Source organism: Lycorma delicatula, chromosome 1 (assembly GCF_047948215.1).
Source record: "Lycorma delicatula isolate Av1 chromosome 1, ASM4794821v1, whole genome shotgun sequence".
Classification (NCBI taxonomy): Eukaryota; Metazoa; Arthropoda; class Insecta; order Hemiptera; family Fulgoridae; genus Lycorma; species Lycorma delicatula.
Window position 1 is genome coordinate 324568813 of NC_134455.1, and position 19595 is coordinate 324588407.

At 30.0% G+C, this 19595-nt stretch overlaps 2 protein-coding genes across 5 annotated transcripts in view; one reads left to right on the forward strand and one right to left on the reverse strand.

The window, feature by feature from the left end:
- The window catches only part of LOC142334209 (tubulin polyglutamylase ttll-4-like), a 153513-nt gene extending 147035 nt beyond the window's left edge, over nucleotides 1–6478 (reverse strand). For all 4 annotated transcript variants that reach the window (XM_075382043.1, XM_075382044.1, XM_075382042.1 and 1 more), the window contains exons 1-2: nucleotides 6364–6478; nucleotides 1561–2451 (exon numbers count right to left, since the gene is read on the reverse strand). In XM_075382043.1, the coding sequence (XP_075238158.1) occupies nucleotides 1561–2400 (840 nt within the window). In that variant the 5' untranslated portion in view covers nucleotides 2401–2451; nucleotides 6364–6478. The remainder of the gene's footprint in view (nucleotides 1–1560; nucleotides 2452–6363) is intronic.
- A 357-nt stretch (nucleotides 6479–6835) lies between these two features.
- Nucleotides 6836–19595, forward strand: part of Rev1 (Rev1 DNA directed polymerase) — a 76809-nt gene continuing 64049 nt past the window's right edge. The window contains exons 1-3 of the mRNA XM_075382046.1: nucleotides 6836–7139; nucleotides 8270–8402; nucleotides 13645–14998. Of these exons, the coding sequence (XP_075238161.1) occupies nucleotides 7086–7139; nucleotides 8270–8402; nucleotides 13645–14998 (1541 nt within the window). The 5' untranslated portion in view covers nucleotides 6836–7085. The remainder of the gene's footprint in view (nucleotides 7140–8269; nucleotides 8403–13644; nucleotides 14999–19595) is intronic.

Here is a 19595-nt window from a genome sequence, read left to right on the forward strand (position 1 = left end):
CTTATACAGAATAAATGAATATATTATTCAATCTAAAAAAAAAATATATATATATATATATATATATATATATATAATAAAAATGATAAAATTATTCATTCAATTCATTCATAACTACTGTTTTTTCATTGCATTCATAAGTACATATTAATTCATGGTTACTAAATTGAAATTATAAACAGAAAATTTCTAAGTAGTTTACAAAAAAAAAGATAGTATTTCAAACTGTAACATAATCATCAGAAGATACAGGAAAATTAACTTAAAAAAAAAACATAATTTTATTATTATGTTTTGTTTTTTTTTTAAGTTAATTTTAAATGGAAATAAAAATGGAAGTTTTATTTGTTTCCTTATTTTTGAAAAAAAAAAAATTAAAAATGAACTGAAAAGAGATCCTTAAATTAACCACTGACAAGAAAAATATTATAAATAAATAAACTGCAGAGTACTTATACCTGCACAAATGAAACAAACACTAATAACACATAATAACAAATATAAAGAAAAGATTTAAAAGCACAAAGTTTATTTTTAAACACTTAACTCTGATTAGTTTGATTAGTGTTTAAACATCTAACTTCCAACGTTTGATTGGCCACCACATCATCAGCCATTTATAATAGTAAAAAAGAAAGAGGTTTATCTCAAGAATAATAGAAGTAGCATGGCCTATAACTGCCAAAAATATATACCTACATTAAACAAAATTTACATAAAATGGATGTTTAATGATCTTACAATGGTTAACATTACTGAAAGAATTTTGGTCATACATAAATTCCTAACTTTAACTACAGTTATGAATTTTCCACATCAAATATGCAATTTAACAAAGCCAAGTAGACATACTTTTTAAACAAGAGGAAGATATCTGGTGAATGATGGCAGTGCCAAATAACTATTTAAGATTTGTGAAACTGTTCGTTACCAAGACTACAATATCATGCTACAAAGCTTTAACTACATACATTTCTATTTGAGATGCACTAGACGAAAGCCTTTAAAAAAAAAACAGGGCTGTTCACAAATAACATTCTCCAAATATTAGACAGATTCGAAATGAAAAATTGAATCAGAAAACAGAGGAGTGAGTTATGTTCTACTCATACAACCAAGAAAGCTTGATACATAAACTGGGAAGTTGTGTGGAGACTATCAAAGAAAATCTTACAACACACCAACCAAAGAGCCCAATAATTAGTTCAAATTCAAGTAACTAACAAGAAGCCCATCAGAAAAATACAAATATTGTGTAGTTAATAATAAGAAATGGCTTCCTGAGGATTCAAAGAAGCCATTAATTTACAACAAATGCACCCATAACTAGCTTTCACCCAAGAAACTACTTTAAAAATATCAAGCCACGTAACATTCTATAGTAATCATTAATAAATATTTTTATATATTATAGTTATTTATCATTACAAACACTTCAGTTTTTTAAATGATTATTTTCATTCAAATTAAATACAATTTAATAAAGTGGAGGAGAAAGTTGAAAAGAAATATTCATGCAAAGTATACTTAACCTTATACATTTAATAAAAGAAAACTTACTGGTTTAATGTGTGGAGAATTATCTCTAGCTCTTTTTGTACAAACATCTTGTCCACATGGAAAACATTCTGATTCACTGAACTGACGAAGCCTCTTCCCATCTTGTGCTCCTTCCTTCAACTCCCGCAATTTGCTCCTTAGCATTTCCATTTCTCTCATATACCTATCATCTTGTTCTTGCATAATGTCAGATGAGCTGGCTTTTGACCACACTTTGCAACACTTACTTTCACTAATACACTTCTTTGAAAAATACAAATTTCTATCAAGTTCTACATGATTCTCACATGATCCTAGCAACTGTCTACAACTACCATTTCTTAGAGAAGAATTTTGAGGGGAAGTATGCTTCAGTTCATCAAAATATGAATAACCTCCATATATTTGCTTATTTGAAACAGATGGAGAATCAAAATATTCATATGAGTTGTCCTTTCTACTTATTTTATTACGAAAACGTTCATGGTAATTACTTCCCGAACGTAAATTATATTCTCTGACCGTTCTAAATGATCTATCACAGTCTTCTTGCATCACTTTTTGGTAAATATTATGAGTTCTCTCCCTTTCAGTACTCTCACTCCTACATCGCCTTCTTCCTAAACACAGCGGTTTATCCTGAACACGATTTTCACATATAGAACACCAAGTCCTATAAGAAAGTCTGCACTGTCCATTTTCTAATGTACAATTCACATGATTGTCATCAATGAGATGTTCACTATGTTCTCTACAATACTGCCTTAAAGTCTTACCATAGCCATCAAGATTATTATACTCTTGAGTACTTGTACAGGCCCTACCAAGCGGAGGTGTCTGTACAACATATGGTGTTGCCATTATACCAGAGAAATAATACACCAGATGCTGTTGATTTAATATCTACATTATCTGAAACATAAAGAGATTTAAGTTACATTTGTATATTCAAACAATATAGCTTTAAAAGAGATTTTTCAATGAAATATTACTTGCATAATTTGCAAATCTATTTAAAAATATAACTAAAAATTAACTGAGGTCATCAAGCTATAAAAACTATGTGATTGGTGCAAATATTTTCATAGATAAAATTAGCATGTAAATAATCTAAAAGGAAAAACACACACTAATAAAAATAAAGTTGTTTTAAGTATCCAACTGGTTATAAGCTTTGCTTAGATACTCATGACCAGATACTTTATCCAGGTCAGGCATGGCATTTTCACACATGCTACAAATCATTCATCTCATCCTCTTACGCAATATCTAACAGTGGACCTGGAGGTTAAAAAAAAGATACTTCATAATACACCACCCATTTCTTCAAGTTTGCAAAAACTTTTGAAACATTAAGGAGAAAATAACTGTTATGCTCTTTTTAATTTTTTTTAAGATTTGGAACCTAATCCAGTTTTATAATCTGAGCAGTGACAAAAACCAATGAAAATGAACTCTGAAATTAATGGCTATGATAAAAAAAACTGAAAATGTTCCTTTAACAGTCATAAAATTCATCAATTGGTTAGGCAAAATGCAGTTAATTATTTTTTTAAAGTACTACTGACATACATGAAAATATGTATTGCACAGCAGCTTTGGAAAAATTACTATTGTTTAATACAGATCTGATTTATTTAAATTACAATAAATTTCCTCCTCTATGAATCATGAGACCTTGCTGTTGGTGAGGGGGCTCGAGTGCTCAAGGATACAGAGTAGCTGGACCGAAGGTGCAACCATATCGGAGAGGTATCTGTTGAGAGCCAGACTAAGGAATGATTCCTGAAAGAGGGCAGCAGCTCTTTCAGTAGTTGTTAGGGGCGTGAGTCACAATGTCTTAAACGGCCATTTCAACATCAATCAGTCCTCTGAGTACTGCGCAGCTGAAAGCAATGGAAAACTACAGCTATTTTTTTTTTCCAAGAAAATGTGGCTCTGCATTTTCACATAGAAATAATGGAGGCGCCTTCCTTGGTAAAATATTCCGGAGGTAAAATAATCCCCCGTTCGGATCTCCGGGTGGGGACTACTAAGGAAGGGGTCACCAGAAAACTAAAAAATAACATTCTACGAGTCGGAGCGTGGAATGTTAGAGGCAGGCCACGTTTGGAATATGTAAAACAAATTGTTAGGGATGTAGGATGTAGAGGGTATACTGAAATGAAATGACTAGCACTAGATAGGGAATCTTGGAGAGCTGCATCAAACCAGTCAAATGACTGAAGACAAAAAAAAAACAATAAATTTGTAACATGAATAAATAAGTTTATAATTATTTATAATTAGGGACTCACCTCCAATTTTGATGTAAATTGGAATATAACTTACTTAGGGCCTAAACTATCATTACAATTAAATTTTTTTTATAGAAATGCCTTTTAGCAGAGTTATTTCTCTCATAAGTTCCACAGGACCTTCACCAAAAATTTCATAAATTCAACACTGCACAGGTGTAAAATACATTTTTTTCAGACTAAATAATTTGGTTACATTTGTTAAGTTAAGAATAAGTTTAGATTCACTTAAGACTAAATTTACTTAGGTAAAGCTTAAGGTGCAATATACATTATTTACGTTGTAAATAATTTGGTTTAAGTGAAATTCAGTTGAGTTTAGTTAAGTTTAGATCAAGGTTAAGGTTAGGGTAAAATACATTGTTTTCTAACTAATTAATTGGTTGTGGTATATAATTATGTTCTCAACTTAACAATCAATCAATTTAATACTTAAGATTAATCAAATGAGGTAAGTGAGAATTAGGTTATTTGGTAAAGTTATGTTGATATTGTACAAAATTTAGTACATGCCGGCCTCCATAGTGCGAATGGTAGCGTCTTGGCCTTTCATCCAGAGATCCTAGGTTCAAATCCCAATCAGGCATGGCTTTACACACACACACACACACACACAGACACACTACAAATCATTCATCTCATTATCTGAAGCAATCCCTAATGGTGGTCCCAGAGGTAACTTCAGTACATGGAATCATTAGATTCCTAACCTTAACCTTGACCTAAACTCAACTGAATTTCATTTAAGCCAGATTATTTATTCTATAAATAGTGTATTTTATACTTGTAAATGTTGAATTGTGAAATTTTTGGTGAAAGAATAGTGTAACTTCAAGGGACGAAACTCAGGTAATGAATAACTTAGGTCCTAAATAAGGTATATTCCAAATTTCAAGATTGGAGGCAAGTACCTAATTGTAAACAATTTCTTAATAATATTCTTGAATATTAAAAAATTTAACACATTTTCAAATAAGAAGGAAAGTTTTTAACAGTCTACTACATTATTTCCTTAAAAAAAAGAACATGAATATTTTACAGGGGAGATGGCAATAAACGATAATCATGTCTTCCATAAACTATTTGATCATGGTTACTGAACATCCTTAAATGTTATGGATCTTTCATCAACTTTGTTAATGTTACATTTACACAAATAGCTTTTTCATATATTTTACCCTACATTAACTATTTTCTGTAAAAACACATGTATGAGATAATTACCATAAAATATTATAATAGATTTTAACTTTTAGAATACTATGTACTTATTTCATTTTTTTGTGTGGAAACATGCACATGAGGTACACAAAATGCATCCTCTGTCATCAAGAAAAAAATTGTAGTGTATTTAATTAACAAGATTTAATGTTATAATAAAAACAAAATAGTTTAAAAAATATGACAAAAATAAAAAATAATTATATAATAATATCTACATAATACCCACTTGTATATCTTGCAATTACTAACTAGTTTCATTAATGAACACAAACTACACAAAATGTGATAAAAATTATAATATAACTTTAATAGCCTTACATATCAATTTCATTGCTACAACAAGCATATGCTAAATACAGAATCTCTTTTTTGGGGATGATTAAAATAAAATATTTAAGATAATGCCAGGAATAAAATCAACATCACACTTTAACACCAGAATTGTCAATCAAAGGTTTTTCCCATAAGCAACTATTAATGCAAAATTAATCTCAAAAAAAATTGTTTCTCTAATATAAATTATTAGGGCAAATGAGAAAGCACTCCTAATATCCAAAAATAAATATTTATTAACATAAAAAAACAGTAAATTGTGGTACACGATCCATAAATTAATAACAAACGAAATGTTACTTTAAACAAACTGGCTGTAAGTTACATGATAATTTTATCTTAAAACTTCATTCCACCCAAATCAAACTACTTCAAATTATGCCGCCAAAAATTTCACCAAGTAAACCATTGCTAAAATCGCTACAAAACTTATATACAAAAAGGCACAACAGTAATCGACTATAAGAAATTGCTAAAGTTTTTTACATGAACAGTAACCAAAAATATCTAACACTTTACAACATGTTTTACGATTTAGATTTCAATTTAATTTTCTTCAACTAATACTGCAATCATCAATATAATACATCAACATTAAAACCGCACGGACCTAATCACAAAATTCACAAACGCCGCGAAGCGCCCAACATTTATCAATATTTTCACTGCCGTTCATCAGTCTAAATTTAAGTTAGCATATTCGGTAGACCACAACTGATGCTATGTATGGTTATTTTATAATCAATTATTTCGCCAACAAATAACGGTCTTTTTAATTCTAATACTGCTGCCTTCTGCTCTTGGCTGCAGCAACTACGCACTGATCAGTAAACACACATGGACTGTACGTACATAATGGGCATCTACATAAACAGTTTATTTCAAAGAATTGGCTATGAGGTAGTATCAGAAAATAAAGTATAATTCTATATGAAAATGTGATATAAACGAATAAATCATCTGTACTTACCGATTTACATAACAACAAAATAAATTAATGTAACAATTTTTTCAAAGTATCTCAATACACCGGACCCTAATACACTCACAGCCTTCATTAGTCAAGTCCTCATGGCAAAGTAAGCTCCGTCTCTGCAGTACGATTTCTGTTCCTCAACAACTAAAGAAGTTTCCCAACCAAAATTTGTATCATGTACAATAAATTAAATTTACAAATAAACAACGATAAAAATAAAGATAATACAAAGTAAATAGTATAGAAGTACGGACATTTATTTTTTTTATTTTTTACCTACGGTTGTTTATACCAAAAACACCGGCGATTTATACAAATTTTTATTTTCTTGCAAATTGATTACATAATTAACAGTTTTATCTCTTTCAGATAGAATTTTTTTTTTTAGGTAGAAATTGAGATAGTATATAGAAACTTTTCTTTGGTAATTAATGAATTGAAATCTTAATTGAGTTCTATGTTTAGACAATGGCAATGGATGTCGTCGTTAGCGGCAATCTATTGGTAATTTTTGATGAAGTTCCTGTTTTGAAGAAAAACCTTTATTTCTATAAAATTAATGTTGATGCGCTGTATTTTCTTCGGCTTGTTCATTAAAAAAAAGATTAGTTGAATATTTTAAGTGAATGGTTGCCATGATTGTTTAGAGATCTGTACCTTTCCTATATAGGTTATGTTTGACATAACCACAATTGTTTGTATATTATTTTTTTAGGATGAGTAAGCGACAAAGGAATTCCGACCGCAGTGATAATGGTTTTTCGGAATGGGTTAGTTTATTTTACTTAGAACTACTAACCTTTTATGTTTTTAACCATTATTGTTGGTTTCTGCTAATTGTTACACCATTACTACCAATTATTAGTCTGCTTTCAGAAAAGAGAGAGTTATGGGTTAAAAATGGGAGTAATAGCCCGTTGAGAAGCACCATTCTGTTTTTAAAATATATGTATGTGTGCTTCTGTAAGTTGATGTACAATTCAACTAATTTTTTAAATTGCATTATTGTTTGACTGACATGAGCAATTACTTTTGTTTTTTTGGAAATTGCTTGATTTCTTCCCTCCCAAAAAATGCATGTTTTAAAACTGCTGGAACATGCTCTTAAAGAATAAGGGATAGTTGTAGAAATATTTTTAAGTACCACGAGACTCAGATATTTCCATTAAAATCATCAAGTTAATGCTCCACCCCAAAATACTTGCATCTTGAAACAGTTGAGATATGCATAATTATCGAGAAGCTTTACTTTAACCAGATACAAAGGTTGCCTACAAGAAGTAAAGTGATGGCTCTGTATGTAAAACAATACCACAAATATGTATGAAAAATAATTCAGATTATCATCTACCTAAAACTGTACTTTTCTGCTATACTGTCACAGATTTATGCTTCTACACTTTGTGTCACTTAATGATTAGATAATGTGTTTTTTCTTTAAAATAACAGCATTTTTATGCCATAATTACAGCAGTATATAAGTGCATAAAAAAGTTATGAATTTTGTTGTAGTATGTTTATTGGCCAGGTTGTTGTCATGTTTATTGGTTACACCTGTTAACCTGTTCTTAAGATTGACAGGAAAAAAGGTTATAAAAAATAGAACACAGTTATACATTTTCATATTTAAACATTTTCTGTTTTTCCTTTTTACTGTAATATTAGCATATTTCTAATGTTGTAGTTATAAAAGATTCCAATTAATGTGTAGATTAGAAGCAGTTTTTTTTACTTTAATGATAGTTATTCAATTATGCTGTCCCTTGGATTTAATTATTTATTTTTATCTAAAAGATACTTTATACATATTGGGGAATTGTTACTACCTTTTTGATACATTTTACTGTTAGGTTATTCAGTAAGAAATATGTATGTGTGCAGTTCTTTTTGTCTCTTTTAGGGAGGGTACATGGATGCAAAGAAGGCCAAGTTAACCGCTCAGTTTGCGAAAGATGCTATTAGTGCAGTGAATTATGCTGATGGTGAAAATAGAATCTTTAATGAGGTAGCAATATTTGTTAATGGGTACACAGGTAAGTGGTTAAACTAAAAACTCTTCTAATTAATTTTTTTTTTTGCATTATATTTACATTGACTTAAAATCATTAATTAAAATGAAGTTAATGACTTATGATTACAGTAAAACCTATATTAAATTCAGTTAATCCTGAAATGAAGCTGGCAGTCTTGATTTCAAATTAACATGATTTATGACATACACAGAAATAGGGAGTTGTAAAGTTTTTGGTAGAAAGTCACCATTTTGTTTAAAAGGTTATCTATATTCAAATAAAATATAGAAATCTATCAAATTGTTTAAATATGTTAATATGTAATTTTTCATATTGTTGCTTCAACAAATGGTATTTTAAAGATTTCATACATCAGAAATTCAATTTAGACAGTCTTAAGTATCTCTTTATTTCCAGATAAGTGAATTATATGTCACAAACTATAATTCTGATTCTACTATGAGATTTTCAACAGCTAATAAAAATGAACACAAAATTATGAAATGAGCATTGCAGTAATATTACAGTTACAAAATTGATGATAAATTTTATACAAGATCATTTACTTCTACTATTTAAAAAGGAAATTAGCATACATCTTTATCAATGAATAAAGAGACACCTTGTCTCTTGCTGACTGTGATCATACTGAACAGCTTATGTATTTGGCCGCAGAATGGGACACTGTCACAAAAAAGACTGTGAGACACTCTTCACTCACACACTTGACTTCAAAACCAATTGTATTCACTGGCTCTTGCTAGTATTTGTATTTCTGGGCTTGCCTGTATATCAGCAGCTATTCCATCCCCATTATTCTTTCAATCATAATTGTTTCAAAACATCTATTGTCTGAACTTTCTACATAATTTTATAAATTCCTTCCAGTGTTTATGTTTATTCACACTTTCCATTAAAAGCTTCTGTATGTGTTGTAGCATGTTATACAAAATATCAATATGTTAAAAATATTTTATTTCTTATACCAAAATGAGGTACTACTAAGCAATTCTACACCATAAGAAAGTATTTTTTTTAAATATTTGTTTGAAGATATTGAAATAGGTAACTAGGTTTATTATAAAAATGTTATGTGTGTTTTGTGATGTATTTTTTTCTTTACTTTCCATGTTTTTAGCTATAAAATTAATATAGATATTGAAAATATGTATATGATGTTAATACAGTCAATTAGTTAAATAAAAAATATGTTGAATGTTGCTATGCATTTTTCAGTGAAGAAGAGTTATTGCTTCTGCCACAATACTTTGCTGTGTTTTTATCATTTTGCAGAAGATAATGTACATGAAATTAAGATTTAATTTGAATTATATGTGTAAACATTACCAATAAATAATTAAATTTAGCAATTTCATAAACTTATAATTATTTAAATTAATTTATGCTTCGTAAAATGTATGTTTAAACCAGGTAAAAACCAGCTAAATGAAAACAGCTAGGTTGTCTGTGCAGTATCATAACCAAAACAGTTAGTTTTAGCCAACCTGAAAAGAGACAATGTAACTCCTGGATATGAGTTAAGCATTAAAATTAATGAAAAAAGTAAACATTTTGTGTTTTTTTGTTAGCTGCTTCAAGACCTGAATATGTTGTTCTACATCAGCATGAAAAGCTCACCAAAGTATAACTGATATTTAATCCTACATTAGTCACCACTCTGTTCACCTCAAGGATTAGCTGTAAAATGATAATTTCCTGAGAGCAAAATGATTTTAGCCTTCTTACAAGGGCAGCGGTCAACTTACAATGGAGTTGATTGATAGATACCCTTTTGCAGAATGGTAGACTGGGTATCCCTCATTAAATCATAAATGGCTCAATTTCTGAGTATATTTTATTTAAAGATTTTTATTTTTATTTTTTATTTCTCTCTTCCTTGCTTTATTAATATACATAATGACTAATATTACATATATAATTCGTGTTGTGAGACAAAAGTCTCCAGGGTAAGCAGTAAAACAGTAAAATTTCAATTCAATTTGGTCTCATTGAATGGAATGTCATTCTGGAGTTCCTTCTATCGTCCTTCTCTTGCTGGGTCAAGCCATGTTTCAATCGTCGATCTTCCAACTTCCTACACCAACTGTTCCTCGTTTCTTGACTGGCGGGATATCAAGAGCCATTATCTTTTTTGTAACGAAGGGTGCTGAGAATCAACCTTTTTGAACCTCTCGAGAGATTTTCTCCGCCACTGACTCTTTTATTTGAAGGGAGCCTCGTATTTGTTCACTTCTGATGTGGTCCAGCTTAGTCACACCAAGAGACATTCGACACATTTTCATCTCTGCTGTCGTGAGATCTCGGTCAAACTGCTCGTATCGTGTCCAACACTTTGCTCCATATGTAAGTGCGGGTCTAACCACTGTAGTATACATTCGGCCCTAAAGTTTTGGAGGCATACGCTTGTCACAAAGAACAGCTGAAATCTGCTACCACTTCAACCATGCCACGGTGATTCGATGATTCACATCTTGCTCACAGCTGCCTCTTTGATTCAATATAGATCCAAGATACTTAAAACTTGTACACTTCGGCATAACTCGACCATTGATCATAATGTCAGGCGATGGATCTTGTGCATCGCTGAATGGCAAGAACATATATTCCGTTTTGGATTCACTGATCTTCAGACCGTGACTTTCAAGTGCACATTTCCAGCGATTGAAAACATCCTGCAGCACCGCAACACTTTCACTCACGAGACCCACATCGTCAGCAAAAAGTACGCTCAGCAGCAATTCATCCATGATGTGCGTTGTCAAATAATTAATAACAATGTTAAAGAGCAGTGGGCTGAGCACACTGCCTTGGTGTACCTCCATGTTCACATGAAAAGCCATTGATGTTCCTGCCATGCATCTCACCCTTGTGGTCGCATCGAGATACATGTCCACAATGATTTCAACATATCATTCTGGAACACTGTGACTTATCAATGCCGTCCATATCAAATCTCGCGGCACTCGATCGAAAGCTTTCTCAAGGTCTATGAATATCATATGCAAATTCCTAGCAGTGTCTAAACTTTTCCACCAGTATACGCATAGCTTGAATTGCATCCACTGTTGATCTGCCAGGCATGAAACCACATTGATTAACGTGAATTTTTGACAGTACAATTTTCATCAGGCGGTTGTTAATGACTCTTTCCCAAAGCTTCATAGTGTGCGACAGTAGTTGTATACCTCTGTAATTGCTGCATATTCTGGAGTCTCCTCCAGAAAATATTTTTATTTTTTATTTAAATATATGCAAGTAGCTTACTTGCATATCTTCATTCAAAGTAGTGGTGAGTGGTCCAGTCTTATAATCAAGAGGTGTCTATGTCGATTTCTTCTTAACTTTTGATTTTTCTAATATATATATTATCACAGATGATTTTTTTATAATATAGTATTTATAATAATATTTACAAGTATCTTGAAAAAACTGTGAATTTCATCTTTGCTGATTTCTATTTTATTTAAACATAATTATTATTAAGTTAAAAAAAAAAAATATGTGGGATTAACAAATAGACAACAAACAAATTTTGTTTTAAAAAATGTATAAATAAATAAATTTATTTTAATTCTCAGCTTGCCTGTTTCAATCGGTAGAATGATAATTACAGAAAAAAATAAATGAAATTTAAAATTATTGTATCAAGAAAATTATATAAATGCATGTAAATGTTTGTCACAATTACAGATTTTTTTTAATTTCCTCCATAAGTATAACCTGGTTCACATAGAAAAACCCTATTTGGTTGTTAAATTAAATCTTTACCTAAAGATTTAATTTGTAAACAATCCTTTGCAACAGAATAAGTATTATTACAAAAAAAAAATATTTTGCCGCTTAATAATATTCCACATTGTTTTCTGTTATTAAGTGGTTTTATTAGATTACTTTTTTAGATTAATAATCTGTTAATGTAGTTTTGCTTTCAATTCCACGACCTTCAGTTTTAAGTTTATTTAAAACACATAAACAAATCTAAAATTCACCTGATGACAAAAAAGTTATGCTAACATACTTCAGTAAATTAACATTCATAAAAGTTAACAGCATTTTTGAAAAGAAGTTAACTGTACTGTTTTCAAAACTATAAATAAATTACACAAGTACACAACATAATCAAAATGTGCATTTAGCAATATATATTGTTACACAGGTGTATATAAATTACACTGCTTGATTATTCTAATACTATAATGAGCAAAATGGTTGCAAATTCACCCACTCATACTGAAACACAACACCATTTCATGCATAAAAAACTGTGTTTTCAAATCATGTCATAAAAATGGAGCGGGCACGTATACAAAGATATCACAAAATCTGAACCTAGACGGATCACATAAATCTAATTCAGCTCAAGCAGTTTCCAATTTACAAATGCAGTAAATTTTACAAAAAAAATGCATTAAATGAAAAAATAAAATGTATATCAAATATACTATTTCAGTACATACAAAGTGGGTTTACAAACCACTTAAATAAAAGACCCACCTCTTTAGAAGGAACTGAATATTTTTTTTTTTTTAATTTCTGGAAGCATCACATCATACATTTAAAAAGTGATAATTCTCAATTTCATTTTATTTTGTTTTCTTCATGTATATTACCAAAGATATTTATGAAATTCCTCATAAGTGCAGTTCTTTAAATTATGCTTCACCTCAACATTGTTCCATAAATAGCTCACATTGTGTACTTTTGTATGGTTAACATGTAACTTAACATTAGACTACTTACAATGGAATAGTTTATTTTAAAACATAATTTGTTCTCTTTGCCATGAAGCCTCTTTCATATAAAATTGGTATCTCAGAATTCAACTTTTACTGTATCTTTATGTAAAATGAATTTACCACTTTCCTAGAAACTTTAGAACTTTAAAAGAACTAGGTTAGATTTTTTTGAAAAATTATCATAGCACTAAATGTAATTTAAACATCTGAAATCAAGAGTATATGAACTGGTTTTCTCTGTGAAGCAGTTAAAGCACTGCATCAGTTTTCAAACCAATGCATTTTTACTTTACACAGTCTACTGAAATGATCCCATTATGTTTTTTTTTATTCTACTCCAACTGATTTATTAAATCAATAATTTTATTCTGGTTGGTCCATCTTCAGGGCAGTTGATTAATTTCTGATTTTCATCTATTTTTTGCAGTAATAAAATCACTGGGTATTTATTGTACCTGTAATGATGAGGTTTATAATAATTGTTTTTTTGTTTTTTTTAATTTCAGTTCCCTCTGCTGATGAATTGAAACTTTTAATGATTAAATATGGTGGAATTTACCATCATTATTATGATTCAAAAAAGACTACACATGTGATAGCGAGTAATCTTCCTAACTGTAAATTTAAACAATTGAAAACTATAAAAGTTGTTAAGCCAGAGTGGATTGTTGATAGCATTTCTGCAAAAAAATTATTAGATTATAAAAATTATCTACTATTTACTGATCTGTCTAATACTCAGCCAAGATTATTGTTCAGAAACAAAATTAGTTATGAGGATTGTGGAAGTGTTGATAATAATCCTAATTTATTCAAACCATGTGGAAATGAAGATGTGAACTTGAATGTCAAGTTATTTGAGGAAAAGAATTTTTTGAAGGTAGACTTGAATGTTGAAAAAAATGTAAATTTTAACACCACTGAAGATTCATGTATTAAATATTCTTCAGTTAATGAAAACTCAAAAGAGGAAGTAATAGGATATGAAGAGAAAAAGTTTGTTCCTGAAAACTTGGTAGAAAATTTTCCGAATAATTCTGAAAATTTTTCCAGGCACTTAATTAATAATAAATTAAACAATCCAAAATCAAATGGATATAATAAAAATTATTCTGTTATACAAGGAAGTAAATCAAGAATGACTGCAAGTGATGAAAACTTTTTATCAGAATTTTACAATAATTCACGACTACATCATATTTCCACTATGGGAGCAACATTTAAACAGTACATAACCCAACTTCGCAGTAAAAGTAATAGAGAATTCCCTGGAAGAAGGGCAATAAAAAACTGGTTAAATGCTAAGAAAGATACATACCTACCAAGTGAAAATGGTGACAGTGGTGATGAAGAAATTTTGTGTGATAATATGGAAACTGTAGGCCTCAAGACTAAGGTTATTATGCATATTGACATGGACTGCTTTTTTGTTTCTGTTGGTCTTAGAAATAGACCAGATTTAAAAGGACAGCCAGTTGCAGTGACACATGCAAAAGCAAAAGGACATTCTGACATTCATCTTCGGAAGGAGGCCGATTTTAAAGCAGAAATGTCTCTATATAAAGATCGCATTAGATCTAAATTAAAACTGAAAACTTCAACAAGTGAAACAGATGAATCTGATCCTGGAAGTTATATTAATGATCCTTCTGTATCTAATTTCAATTGGGTCAGTATGATCAATGAAACTGACTCGATGTCTGAAATAGCATCTTGCAGCTATGAAGCTCGAAAAGCCGGAGTTAGGAATGGCATGTTTCTGGGACAAGCATTGAAATTGTGTCCAGATTTAAAAACAATTCATTACGATTTTGATTCTTACAAAGACGTATCATATACTCTTTATAACACTGTTGCAGAGTAAGTAAAACAAAATATTGAAATAGTATAAAATGCATGTTGAATTAACTTTATTAATTTTTAAATATGTTGGTCAATATTATTAATGTATGTTTTTAACACCATAAATAATATTCACAAGTTTATATGACATAATAATAGAGCCCAGATAGCACCCAGGAATATGCAAATTAAGCTACAGTGACTTTTTAAGTGAACACAAGAAAGAACTATACACATCAGAATTAATATTTACAAATTTCCACACTGAAACGAGCTGCATATTTAAATGAACTATATTTAAAAAATTGTAATAAATTATGATTAAAATAATTATTTCTTGTACCTGTATCTCTTATGAAACTCAAATTGAGATATATATATTTTTAACAGTATAGCATTATTATTACAATTCTTAAAACACAAAAACAAAGTGTTTTGGTCTGACTTGAATTTTTCCCTGTTTGTTTTCTACTCCAATAACCGTAGTAGGTGATCTGGCATCATAAGGTCTTTGATTTAGGTTCATTCTGGGAGTGAGATTGAAATCACCTCTAAAATAATATTAACAGATGATTATTTTTGAAAGGATTTTTTTTGTGTATGCGAATATTTTGTTTTCTCTTTTAATTCTTGAAAACTAAAATCTTGAAACTTATATTAAAGGAATTATAATTGCTGTACTTAATTTGTAGCAATCATTCTTTACTATGAAAGAAGAGCCAAAAATTATTATAGTGGTTTGTGTGTTGGCTACAAAGAGGCTTTAAAATGAGCTAAAGGTGATTGTATGGGTTCAAAGACACAGTAAACTCATCCTGCACACGATATCCCATTAATTTATATATATACATATATATATATATGTTTATGTTTTACAGAGTGATTCACATAATATTATCAGTGCTTTCTGAGTTCATTTACTTGTGAGCAATTTGGAAAAAACGGTTCTGAACCTGTTACAGAATAAATACTTCTGTAGTAGTTAATATTATACTGCAACTGTGCGTGTGTAGAAACATGAGTCTTCCATTATGGCTCTTCATTGTAACAGCCAATTAAAATATTTTTTACTTCACTTTTTAATTAAAAGGTTTTTGACCCATTTGATCCTAACAGTCGTTTAGTTAATTTAGACAAGAAATAAGACAACTTCAATTTTTTTTATCAGAAAAAACTTTTTATGTTGGCAAACTAAATTTACATTTGATGAAAGTGAAGAGTACATTTAAAGGGAATTTTTTTGTAGTTTTAAATTTAATCTAATGTTAAACAAATCAGTTTGTAAAAATACTGATTAATTTGATGTAGGTCTCAATTTTCTATATTAACATTATTAAAGTCATAAATTTATACTTTCGCATCTATTAATATATTTTAATATTATTTTGAATAATGTATTAATTGGTTAAGCACTTGCATTTCCTTGTGGAACATTAGCAGATCACAGTCCAGTCATATTAGGTATATTTTATTGTTTCTAGTTCATTAATTTTGTGTCCTAATTGTCACTTTTTGTTGGATTCTAATTTACAACACTAACAACACATGCTAGCCTGTAAATCTTAATATAACAATAACATGTACTTTATTATTTCATGAGCAAGGAAAATGAGCTTTCTAAAAGTCCAACAAAGTAGAGCTACTGTAAAATAATAATGGATAATAATAATAATGTTTTTATTAACGTATTCACAGGATAACTCAACAAAATATAAAATATAAAGACCTATTCTTGATCTCACGACCATCAGAGGAGTTGTACAACTGCACCATTTTTTAAATTAACAAAAAATGAGATATAAATAATATCATAAGTAAAAAATAATAATTATAAGTAATAGGAAGTTAGTTCATAAACAGCTAGTAAAAATAACAAATACAAAAGCAACAATAAGTTTTTAATTAATAAATACAAAAACATAAGTTTATAATTATCAAAAATTAAAATGAAATATTGAAAATAATAATTAGTTCATAATTAAAAAAATAGAGATAATTATTATAAGGAAAGACTAAATTAACAATAAATTAATAAATAACACTGGTTAATATGATTTTTGTCTCATGAGTACCAGTAGGTGTACTTAATGTAGTTTTTTATCCTGTTTTCAAATATGTATTTGGAATTTCTCCATCACCCATAATTTTTTTGTTTTTTTTATTTTTTTTAAATATCTTAAAACGTCATTTTGTCCATTGAAGTAAAAGCTCCTAGAGCATTATAAATATGATGGAACTAAATTAGCTAACTCAAAGGGTAGCATTGCTAATGTTGTGCAGGTTCAGACGAGTACAGATATATACAAACATAATTAGTGTAGCAACATTCATCAGAACAATGCCAGTTGTAAGATAGTAATGAGCCAGTAAACATGTCATTCTGAGTGCTTTATGTTTCTGAATTATTGTGTATTACATATTTACAGCTTTATTCCTTTTAATTAGTTGTTAGTTACAAAATGCCTAGAGTTTGTTTAAATCATCCTAACAATTTTTTTTATATATGTGGTGAAGTGATGCTCAAGTCCCAAAGGTAAAACCTTTTTACTCCATTAGTAAAAAAGTGTTATGAACTTTATTTTGGGTGTAAAGTTGGAGACCAAACAAGGGCCTGGGTCCCACATATCTGTTGTTTATCGGGTTAAAAGCTTCTCACTGCATGGAAAAATGGCACATGCCAAATGCCATTTGCCGTCCCTGTGATTTGGAGGGAACCCAAAGATCACTCTTCTGACTGTTATTTCTGCTTACAAACATTAAAGGGATTACGTCAAAATCAAAACATACAGTGGCATACCCTAACTTGCAATCTGCAATGAAACCAGTTCCACACTGCGAAGAATTGCCCATACCAAAGTCTCCAGAACATATAACATTAGATGAAGAGAGCTCAGTCTGATGAAAGTAAAGAAGAAAATGAAACAAATTCTGGTGATACAACTCTTGAACAAAGCAGTTCATCTGAGCCTCATTTACTGACTGAAGAAAATCTTAATGATCTCATACAAGATTTAAAGTTATCCAAAAAACAGTCTGAAATGCTTGCTTCCCAGCTAAAAGTATGGAATCTTCTTCAAAAGAATACAAAGATATGTACTTATCATAATTGTCATTCTGAATTTAAAGACTATTTTTCTGAAGAAAATGGTGTACTATTTTTTAATGACATTTCTTCTCTTATGGGGACACTTTGTAATGAACATAACCCAACAGAATGGCGCTTGTTCATGATTCCTCTAAAGTTACTTTAGAAGCGGTGCTTCTGGTTAATGGCAATAAATTCCCATCTGTACCTGTGGCTCACTCTGCTAATATGAAATAAACATATGAAAACTTTAAATTTGCATTGGAAAGCTTCAATATGCAGTACATGAATGGATATTTGTGATGATTTGAAGGTAATTGCACTTATTTTTGGACTGCAGCTTGGTTACACAAAGTACTGTTTTTTGTATGAATGGGATAGTAAGGACAGAAAAAAACATTTCATTAGAAAAGAATGGCCCAATGTGTTTAGAAATCACTCATTCCTGAACAGAAAAATATGAAACATGACCCATTGTGTAATTCTAAAAATGTGTAACTACCTCTGTTGCATATCAAACTAGGATTAATGAAGAATTTCATCAAGGCCATGGACAATAATTCTGGTTCCATGTACTTAAAACAGAAAGTTCCTAAAATTAGTGATGCAAAAATTAAAGAAGGAATATTTGTGGATTCACAAATACAATCACTAATGCATGATGAAAAGTTTGAGGAACTATTGAATCCACAGGAAAAAGCATCTTGGCAAGCATTCAAAAATGAAACTCAGAGTTTTTTGGGAAATCAAAAGATGGAAATTACAGTGATATTGTCAACGATCTTATAAAAATTTGGGTTGTAATATGTCCTTAAAAGTAAGTACACTTCCTGCACTCACACCTAGATTTCTTACTGGAAAATCTTGGCACAGTGAGCAATGAACACGAGGAACACTTTTATTAGGAGATTTCAGCTATGAAAAGAGATATCAAGGCAAATGGAATCCTAATATGTTGGCCGATTATTGTTGGACCATCAAGAGGGATGCTTCAACAATAAGAGAGAAAATTACCATTTCTTACTTTCTAGGTGAGTCAAAAGTTTGAATATTGTGTAGTTAAGAATGCAGAAAATATTAAAATGTTTGAAATTACAAATGCCTGTTTCTCGGAAACCTTGCATCATGGAGAAAAATCTATATCATACTTGTATTCAGGAGAAAAAATACTATCAGATTCACATATTTTTCTTCCTGAGACAAAGAAAATTTTTTTTTGTTCCCCAGTGTAATTATTAATAAATTGAAAAAGGTCTCTTCTAATAAAATTATACTCTTGTATCAAACTAAACCCTAATTCCATGCTTTCTTACAGTATTTACACAACAGAGTAGGAGCATTAGATTCAAAATATGACTATGGGGGCAAAAATTCCCTGTCAATCAGACATGGAAAAGGTCCCTAAGCATGCCTAATTAACATTCTAAAAGTCAAGAGCATCACTAACAATTTTGAAATATCTGATGGATCTAATAAAATGAGCCATATCAATGTAAATGTGTTGTAGTCCTGTATTTCAGTTGTAACTAG